Raw genomic sequence first — 10,950 nt, forward strand, 5'->3', positions numbered from 1 at the left:
AATTTCCCCGATGCTATCCTTATTATGTTCGGCCTTCACCCTCCAAAGGTTGATATGTGGGGCTTAACGTCCCAAAACCAACCCTCCAAAGGCCCTTCACGAAGGTATGTAAAGTAAGAGTTCAGAACTAGGGTGTAGTAGTGCGAATCGAAAGCATTGTATACGTAAAAATTCCAACAAGAAGGTACAGAGGTAGGTTATGACAAGCATGAGCAAGAGGCCGTTTCAGACAAACGCCACTCTCTGCAATGTATAACAGAATCAACTCCTTTTTATTTCAGTAGTGATACCTAAAATGACGCGAGAGCCACGGTTACTCTGGAAGCTTGTTTTAATAGAAAGGGCGACAGGAAATGCTGTAAAGAAGAGAGGGGAAATTTTTCAGTACAAGTATAAACTATAGGTCAACGTTATTACACCTAACTAACTACATTAATCGGGCAACAAAGTGTCTTAAAGATTGCTTAGCCACTTTTCGTAATAGCACCTGTCCTATCCGAGTTCCGCCACGGTGGTCTATTAATTATGGTGTTCGAGTGTCAGCAGCAGGTCTCTGGATCTTATCCCCTCTGTATCGGCCCCATTTCCGATGGATGTGGGAAACCTATAGGCCCATCTACTTAAATCTAGGTGGACGTTGAAGAAGCACTAGGGATTGGAATTTATGATAATAAAAAATTGAGCCCTCTCCTCGAATGGCACCCTGAAGGAGTGCGAAACATCAGCGTTTAGCATGTGTGGCGGGACGGTTTGAAAAGGCGCTAACGCGGGTCCTGCGTTGAGCACTGGAAGATTCATTTGAAGCGATGGCTGGCGTATGTCTAGTTTCTTTAGAGGGGACACGGGCGCTGGACCGGAGCAGGCGCGTGTTTCGCCTTGATGATCGCCGCCTTGTGATCGGTGAAGTGCACGCTGAGAGGTTCCTGCAGACATTCTGCGTCGCAGTTGGCTAAAGCCAGATCGATGCGCATTCCTTTTATTGTGGTGGGTGATTTCCGTTCCGCCGACACGCACTTCAGCGAGTGCACGTCTAGCATGTAATCGACGAGCCATTCTTGTCTTCCTCCGCTGACGAAAACGTTGAAACCTCCCGCGACTATAAGAAGCACATTGACAGGCCTCACTTCAACAGTCAGCGCCTCCTTCATACAGCGCTGAAGCTGCTCCTTCGGCAGGTTGGAAGTGACGTAGAGCACAAAGATCGACCCGTCACCGATGCGCAAGGCAACTCACTCGAACCAGTTGTGTCTTCAAAAAAGCCCTTATCGTTCTTACACGTCGCCTCTTGTTCGCCTGGCGGAGCCCAGCGCTTGCGTACGGGTGCTTCAGTGGAGGCGTGTGGCACTTTCGAGACGTTGCCAAACGACGACGACGTCGAGGATTCGTCAGCGTTGGCATTCCACTGTCGGTGCTTGTACTTGGCTTCCTTCACTCGCGTCTCGTCGGTGTTGCCGACGCGTTGAAGACGCTTGCGCTTCGCTTCCTTGGCTTGCGTCTCGTCGGTGTTACCAGCGCGCCTTCTCCATTCCCGCCCTCGCACCTCATCGGTGTCGTTGATCTTTCACTTCCGGCGCTTGAATTTGGCTTCTCTGGCCCGCGCCTTGTCGGTGTTGCCGTTGCGACGTCGCTATGCGTGAAGGCGATCGGCTCTGCTAACCCTCGCAACGCCGAACAACGCCCGGGTTAGGCCAAATCACTTCAGCGCATCTTCCGGCGGGCAAAGCAGCTAGCTTCGCTTTCTGGTGTCCTCTCTATTGCAGATGAATGGGCTGAAAGAGCGTTCACTATACTCGGTGACAACTTCCTGTGGCAGCACAGCCAAGGCTACGAAGCCCATACACGCCCTTTTTTACTACGCTTATGCTGTACCACGCTGAAGTGCCTTTGTTTTGGCATACTTCGTCAAATTGTCCGTGGCTGCTACGATCCACTTGTTGCCGGCAGATGTCAGCGAAAAGAGCCCCAATAAATCTATTATTATTTGATCGAATGTCACCCTAGGTGGTTCGAGTGGTTGAAGAAGCCCCGCGGGCTTCAGTGGCAGGGATTTGTGGTGTTGACAATCCCGGTGGATTTTCTCGTATCGCTTAACAGATGCGTAAAGCTTACGCCAGTAGTGCGCTTGCCGAACTCGATCGAGAGTTCGAAGGGAACCTATGTGACCAGATGTGAGCTCATCGTGGCAGGCCAGAAGCATGTCGTCACGCAAGTCAGTTGGCACGCCTAGAAGATAAGTTCTCACAATGCTGTTGGAGTTTTTCTTATACAGGGCCCCATCTCACAGGCATAATGACGACAGACTTCGAGAAGTACAATGAGGTATGAAAGAGTTACGTCTTTCTAGTTTTTGATAACTGCACGTATTTCGTGGTTGCGTGCTGTCGTGTAATCAGATCGGTTGTAGTAAGGGTAGTGTAGTACTACCGTCATCTTCGTTGTCATGGCCACAAACTTCGACAGGGGCGTGGGACAATGAATCGGCATCTTCGTGCTTGCGGCTGGATTTGAAAGTGATCGTGAAATCGAATTTCTGCACACGAAGACTCCATCGTGCCAGTCGCCCGCACGGGTCTTGTAGATTGGCTAACGCGCACAACGAATGATGGTCGTTCACTGCCTTGAAGTGGCGTCCATGATGGTAAGGCCTAAACTTCATCGTGGCCCATACAACAGTGAGGCACGCTTTTTCTGACGTGGAGTAGTTTACGTCGGCACGGGAAAGAGCGTTATCACTTGCAACATGCCCTCTTGTAGTTGGACGAGGTCAACCCCAAGACTCACGTTACTGGCGTCAATATAAATGTTAGTATCAGCATCTTGGTTAAAAGTGAGCGAGGACTCGCGGTGTCTGGAAATGCTCCCGTAGTTCAGAGAAAGCTGCGTCCTGTTCTTCCTCTCGGACGAATTACACGTCTTCACGAGTGAATTGAATGAGCGGTTCAGCAATCCTAGAAAAATTGGCTATAAAGCGGCGATAGTACGCACAGAGCCCTATAAAGCAAGTTGCTACCTTCTTTTCACGTGTAACGAGAAACGAGGTCACGGTGGTGCTTTCGCCAGGGTCTGGTCGAACACCATCCACACTAAAAATATGGCCGAGAAACTTAACTTTTTTATAACAGAAGTGGCATTTTTCTGGCGTCAGCATAAGGTTAACAGAGCGGAGTGCTTCTAGCACTGCCTGCAGACGGTTTATGTGCTCCTAAAAGGTGGCAGAAAACATGGCACCATCATTTAGATAAACTAGGCACATGTGCCACGTTGAACCGGTAAGAACAGTGTCCTTAGTGCTCTGAAATGTCGCAGGTACAGAACAGAAGCCGAAGGGAGGTACTTTGAATTCATATAGGCCCTCTGGTATAACGAAGGCGGTTTTTTCGTGTTGTTGTTCATCAACTTCGATCTGCCAGTAGCCACTATTCAAGAACATCGATAAGAAATACTTGGCCAACCGCAGTCTGTCGAGGGAATCATTCATGCGGGGCTGCGGATAGGCGTGTTTTTCAGCTACACTGTTGTTTTCTGTAGTCTACGCAGAAGCGCATTGAACCATCTTTTTCGTTTACGAGAACAACCGGAGATGACTACAGCTGTCTTGGAAGGTTGGATAACGTCATCTTGCAGCATCCCTTTAACGTGAGAATTTATCACGTCACGTACCTTTGCCAAAACGCAGTAAGGGTGTTGTTTTATGGGTGAGGTGTCGGTATATGCAATTATTCGGTATTTGGAAATCAGTGTCTGACCAACCTGCGAGTTAGATGCTAAGCACTCTTAACTCTATATAGCAGTTCACGTACCTCAGTCTGTTGCTGTTCCGAGAGGGTCAAATTGACATCACTTCTGCAAGTAACGAAGTCACCTCACTTGGTGTTGGTCGAAGCTTGTCGTCGGCTGAAGTAGATGTGAAACGGTCAGCATTGTCTGCGACAGGGTAAGCTAAAGTGATGGCGGTGTGACAAAACAGGTGCTGGTACTCTTTACTGAAATTAGTCACAATATATTTGTTGGTGCTTAACGTTCCAAAACCACTGTATGTATATGCGAGAGACTGTAGAGCACGGCTCCGGAAGTTTGTACCACCTGAGGTTCTTGAACGTTCACCTAAATCAGAGCACATGGGCCTCAAACATGGGCCTCAAGCTCATGGGCATCCGTCGAACATACGAACGCTGGGGCTGCGATTTGATCGCATGATGATAATATGTGGGGTTTATTGCCCCAAACCACCATATGTATATGAAAGGCGCCGTAGTAGATGGCTCCGGATATTTAATCCACCTTAGATTCTTTAGCGTGCACCCAAACCTGAGCACACAGGCCTACAGAACTTTCGCCTCCATCGAAAATTCAGGCACCGAAATCGAAATACATTCCCACGACGTGTGAGTCAGCAGCCGAGTGCCCTAGCGAATAGTACACCTTAGCGAGTGGTGGTGTCAGAATTTCTGAAGCTCTCTGCTACGACATGCCTAATAAATATGTCGTGGCTTTGACACGTGCGACTGCAACTAGTAATATTATGCCGGAACAACCAACACTTACTCGAATCGTGAAGGTGCTGGTATCGCTGTACCTGGCGCGCCTCATCGTGTACCACCTCTGGAACTTGGGCGTCGACCCGGACAACGCGGCCATCCCCTGCCTGACGGGCTGCGGCGACTTCCTTGGCACGGGGTTTTTCACCATGGCCTACGCGTTGCTCTACTACATGGGCGACGAATCGGCCATTCAAGAAGAAGAGCTCCGCTCCTACGTGCACGTGACCACTCATCTTACTGCGCATGCGTCGTCTTCTACGCCAAGTTACGGCAATTCTACCTTGTCCTAGCGATGCCACGTACTTAGCTCCAGCTGAGTGGATCAGGCGCAGTTTCAGTGCTCATTGCACATTGTGCGCTTTAATATGTGATGACAAGACCACTTTCTTGTTTTATTTTTCGTTGTTTATAAGGTTATTATGCTTTTATCTTTATTACGTCAATTATATTTGCGAAAATGAAAGTTTGCCGGTCCTTTGGTTCTTTTTACTTTGTGCGTGTATGCATGCATACTTCGCAAAGCTCAAGTGTGCTTCGACAACGTACTGATATGATGATATCAGCTACGTGAAGACGTAAGTGTGAGTGTTGCGCAAGTTATATGGGTTTTTGATGCAATATTTTGGATAAAAAAAACTCCACCTTATGTCTTCTTTGTCTCATTTTTACTTGTGATGGTACATTTTGCGAGCACTGTATAGTAATGAACATGAACATTTAGAAGACGTTTTGGGATACATACCAGTGATGAATAACTTGAACTGCCGAAGGCAATGCCGACAATATTGTTACAACATATGAAATTTACGTATGTGCATCTGTGTAGCGGAGAACAGGGTGGTGCGAGACGAAGAGTACTTTCGGTTGGTGGCAAGAGGACATTAGTTTTTTTGGTAAGCTACCTGATTTTCACCGATTCCCCAAAGTGTGTGTGATCCTCGAGTTTAGGATCTACATCTACATCTACACCTCTGGTGCGCGTTCATTGTATACCCTCGAGTCGACCGTTACGTCACTTTTGAATAAACCCCTCTCGTAGACTTAACAGAGTGGTGGAGGTGGTTGTTAACAGCACATCGACGAACCACGGAGCCACAGCTGTTTGAACTTCGCCGGAGCTGTCGTCTTGCCGGTTTGCACCGACAACAACCGTCGTGATGGCTGAGAGGGAAGGTAATGGCTTCTCAACCACGCAAAGGTCAGTGCCGGCTGCACCTTAGTATCACTACATGAAACCCCGCCCGTTCACGGGAAGGGCAGAAGAAGATGTGGATGCGTGGTTGACACATTACCAAAGGGTGAGCAAGTACAACTGCTAGGATCCCACCGACCAACTGGGAAATTTCACGCCGTTTCTCACGGAAACCACCCTGATGTGGTACGAAAACAATGAAGATTCACGTGTGATCGTTTCACTGAAAAACTCGAGAAATGCTTCGGCGACTCTGATTCGAAAAAGAAAAGCGTGAAGCACACGTTGGGTCAAAGAGCTCAGACTCCTCGAGAAACGTGTATTACCTACACAGAGGAGGTTCTGATGCTCTGCTAGATCATATACCCGTATTTGTCTGAAGAGAACATGGTCGGACACCTTCTGAAGAGTATACCAGAGGATGTCTACAATTTTTTGATAGGCAGAGAAGACCTCACTTTCGTCTCCACCATCCGACGTCACTGCCGTACTTTCGAGAAGCTGAAGACCCGTCTTATTGCCCCGAAATTTGGTAGGCTGGCAAATTGTGACAACGGTCACCAGCGTCGATGTGAGCCCGCCGACCTTGCCGTTACTATTCGGGCCATAGTACGTGAAGAGCTGCCGCGACAAGGTGGTTGGGTTGACGAAACCATTCCTCATCCGCCTACCAGTCCACCCTACTACACGGCGGCACCACTAGCTCCTTTGCAACCATCGGTATGTGTGACAGACATCAGTGAAACTAGAACTCCGTGGCCACGTCGTGACTCATTCGCAGCCGACCAGCGATATGGCCCAGGCCTTCGTCATGGCCCCGCTACTCAGAGGTGGGCAGCCCCCGCTCAGCAAGCTCGTCACCGACCCTTCACAGCTGAGCGGTCTGATGATGATGATGATGATGATGATGATGATGATGATGACGACGACGAAGATGATGATCCCTGATACTCCGGCGCACACCCACAAAGGGGGATCGGCCAAGAACTGGGCGGCAGGATTTTAAATAAAAGGCTTATGGTTTTTCAAACACAACGTAACTTTGGACTAATAAGAAATATATAGAAAGAAAAGCCAAAAACTGAAAAAGGAGTATATCGGAGCAGGGAGCGATGCAGGCTATCAGATGCGATTTGAGACGAGGTAAAGAGAGGTCTAAAACGAATAATATTTATATATATATATATATATATATATATATATATATATATAGTTATTTATATATATATATATATATATATATATATATATATATATATATATATATATGCAGTTTAAAATGGCAATTGCTTTGTTTCAGTTATGTAGTGAAATACCGCAGAGCAGACGTCCTTGTGGCTGTAACCGAATTTAATGCTGCGAAATGACATAATTACTGCCACATTTAATTCTAATCCTGATTTTTCGAGTGGAGCAACCAGGTATTTTTTTCTGCTGATGAGAATATTGACGACAGAACAAAAAGAAATAGTCTATTGTTTCCATTTCTTCACAAGTCTCACATAAAGGTGATGCCTTTAGGCCAATTTTATGCAAATATTAATTCAGTTGCGAAATTATGTATATATATATATATATATATATATATATATATATATATATATATTATATATAGATATATATATATAGGCAGTTTAAAATGGCAATCGCTTTGTTTCAATTATGCAGTGAAATACCGCAGCGCAGACGTCCATGTGGCTGTAACCGAATTTAATGCTGCGAAATGACAAAATTACTGCCACATTTAATTCTAATCCTAAGTTTTCGAGTGGAGCTACCAGGTATTTTTTCCGCTGATGAGAATATTGACGACAGAACAAAAAGAAATAGTCTATCGTTTCCATTTCTTCACAAGGCTCACATAAACGTGATGCCTTAAGACAAATTTTATGCAAATATTAATTCAGTTGCGGAATTCTGCAACACAGTCTTGTAAAAGTGACTTCCAAGCGCCGTGTTGCGCACCACTGTGTATTCCAGCGGCATCTTTGATGTGCGAAATCTCGATATTTATCCGTTGAGTAGCAGTCGTATTCATGCAAACAGAGGTTTCTAAACCCTATTGCTGTCACGTAAGCCGTATCAGGATAAATCGGGATAAGGGGACCGCTAAGACGTACTGTGGCTAGTTTATCCGCCATCTCATTGAGATATATGCCACGATGACCTGGTACCCATAGGAGCTGCAGCTTTTTTAAGTTTGTCGGTATGAGTGTTCGAAACATGTGCATAAGTGTTAAGTTGGCTCCTGAAAATAGAGCAGCACATACTGAAAAAGAATGTGTAGTTACGACTGCTTCCGATTCGCCACAAGGAAGTTTCCGTAGGTCCAGTACAATAGCAAATAATTCTGCTATGAAGATTGGTGTGTAATCTGGGAGTGTAAAGAAAAAGACCAGTCAAGGAAACGTGAGAAGATACCTGGCCCAGCCTTTTAATTTGATACGAATGCATCAGTCGCAATTATGTTGTTCATGTTCACGTGTGCCAAGTTTTGCTGCAGCCGATCATTTAAATGTTCAAATGGCATTTGCTTTGCGTAAGAGGAATAAATATTTTCAAATTCTATTTGAAGATGTAAATTAAGGTTTCTTGTTGAGAAAATATGTTTGATTTTGCCGTTCAGTGGGTTCCAGCAGCGCTTGAACGAACATGATCTGTGGGCAGTGTAATTGCGACCACCAAGTTTCAAAAAATAAGCTTGGTTCTTTATTAAAAGCATAAAACGATGCTCTCTGGGGCACAGTGTATAGATTTAAAAATGTTTGTATAGTAAACATTTTGAATCTATTCAACAATGACGGTAGACGCGCTTCCATGTATAGCACATTGTTAGCAACAAACTTGGGCAGTCCAAGACACAGTCGTAAAGCCTCCCTTTCTAATAGTATTAGCGGTCTTAGTTTATATGTCACACTAACCAAATGTAGGACACAGGCGAATTCCATGATAGGACGAATGTACATTTTATAGTCCATTACCAATGTATTTCTTCAACCCCCTTTTTATGTTGCTGAGCTTGCGTAACCACCCCATGGCTCGTGTTGCTTTGGACCCAATGTGATCAATGTGGCTTTTCCATTTTAACGGGCTGTTATATATGATGCCTAAGTATTTGAGTGAATCCACCTGGGGAATCTGGTCTGTGCCATACATCAAGGAGATGTTGACAGGATCCTTGAACGAGAACGCTAGAAGCGCGCTTTTGTTTACGTTCAGAGACATTCCAATTTTTTGAAGCCCTTCCTCTATCATGTTTAGGTAATTCTGTAATGTCTGATAAAGTGATTGCAGATCACTGTTTGTCGCAAAGAAAGCAATGTCTCGGCATTGGTTCGGCGAACGTCCTCCTCGTCTCGCACAACCTTGTTCCCCACTACACAGATGCACATACCTAAATTGCATATGTGGTAACAATATCATTAATAGGTGGTGCGTAAGGCAAAACAAACAAGTGTTACAGCGTCATAAAGCACAGACCCAGAATTAGCTGAAGTTATTGAGGAAAATATCAAGGACACCAGAAGGGCCAGTTTCACATGAAAAAAGTATGCTCAAAATAACATTTACTTCATATCCGAATGAAGCAGATTTATTCGTTCTACGAGTTTCTAAAACATCTTTGATAACTAATATTACGGGAATGAGTACGCACAGTACGATACGGTTACCTATATAACTGAAGAGCAAGCGTAATAAATTTTTTGTAAAACTCAATCATTTCATAGTACTATACAATAACTTTTGGCGACGCTCCTAGTGATCTAACGTTGTGTATTTATCAATGAGCCCAAGACCGCATGACTGCTTAATCTTTTTCATTATGGGAAAACTCGCTCTACGCTATCGGGGAAGATTCGAACGTGATAGCGTTAAAAAGTTCAGGCTGGAGAAATTTTGGTATGAGTAAAAGATTCGTTTGTTCGCAGCTGAAATCACGACGAATGCCTAAACCTGAAATCTCGAACAGAACTAAACTGAAAAAAGCGATGTCATCTGGGTAACTGTCGCGTTCTCCACCTGTGCCACGTTGTCTTTCTTCATGTGATGTCACCTCGCCGCAAAGCGTTGTCCAATGTATTGTACACTGTATCTGGTCGCACTATGTCGTCCATTATATTTTACGTTGCGATTCAAGGGGTTTTTTAGGGGAGGGAGGGACAGAGCATACGGTGCACTGGAGGTCAGTAAACAAAACAAAACTCGCAACACAAATGCACATTTATTATCTGCTGCATCAAATGCGAGAGTAAATGTGAATGGCCGTTGAGCTCGAAGTCAACAAATATATGTTCAAGACCAGGGAACAAAGTGAAAACGTTGTCGTTCCTTCAATATACTGTTACGAGTGACTGTGTTTATTTACAGATGAGGTGAAATGGCGTTGTGAAATAGCAGCGTACTTCTGAGACAGGCCTAGAACGCTTCCACCCAACCACACAGTCCAGGCGCCGCTCCACTACTCTTATTATCCTTCCGCGCCCCGTAGGCTCGTGCATCTTCGTTTCATTTCCCCCGGCGGCAGACGAAGCTCGCCGAGCGAGTTAAACAGGCCTATCATGGTACTGTTTGAGGCGGGCTACGTGAACAATTTGCGTAGTGCGTGAACGCCGGTTATTGGCTGTGACTCGGGCGACAACGTAATTCACGTCACTGAGACGAGTGACTATCACGAATGGGCCGGAATAGTTTGCTAGAAACATCCGGTACAATCCTTTTCTACGAACACGAGTCCACAGCCACACGTAGTCACCAGGAGAAAACTCTACGAGGATATGCTTGGCATCGTAGCGACTCATGCTGTGTTCTTGCGAAGACAATGTTCGAAGGCGCGCTAGTTGACGTGCTTCTTCAGCGCGAAACAACGTCTGAGCGATGGACAGATCTTCCTGATGCGAGAAAGGTAATAGAGTGTCCAGAAAACTCTGTGGATTTCGTGTGTAAAGCAGAAAGAAGGGCGAATGTCCAGTCACTTCATGCTTGGCGGTGTTATACGCGTAAGTAACAAACGGTAAGACGGCGTCCCAGTTCCTGTGGTGAGCATCAACGTACATCGATAGCATATTCGTGAGAGTTCAATTTGTTCTCTCAGTGAGACCGTTAGTTTGCGGATGGTAAGGGGTGGAGTGGCGATCAGAGGAGCCACAGAGGCGCAAAATTTCATCAACCATATCGGCCACAAATTGTGGTCCACGGTAACTGATGACAACCCGTGGA

At 45.7% G+C, this 10,950-nt stretch overlaps 1 protein-coding gene across 1 annotated transcript in view; it reads left to right on the forward strand.

Annotated features, from left to right (window-relative positions):
* Nucleotides 1–4,831, forward strand: part of LOC142784788 (solute carrier family 41 member 1-like) — a 35,269-nt gene extending 30,438 nt beyond the window's left edge. Inside the window, exon 6 of the mRNA XM_075883287.1 lies at nucleotides 4,559–4,831. Coding sequence (XP_075739402.1) covers nucleotides 4,559–4,831 — 273 coding nt within the window. The remainder of the gene's footprint in view (nucleotides 1–4,558) is intronic.
* The last annotated feature ends 6,119 nt before the right edge of the window (nucleotides 4,832–10,950 follow it).

The sequence above is a fragment of the Rhipicephalus microplus genome, unplaced genomic scaffold (assembly GCF_043290135.1).
Source record: "Rhipicephalus microplus isolate Deutch F79 unplaced genomic scaffold, USDA_Rmic scaffold_15, whole genome shotgun sequence".
Lineage (NCBI taxonomy): Eukaryota > Metazoa > Arthropoda > Arachnida > Ixodida > Ixodidae > Rhipicephalus > Rhipicephalus microplus.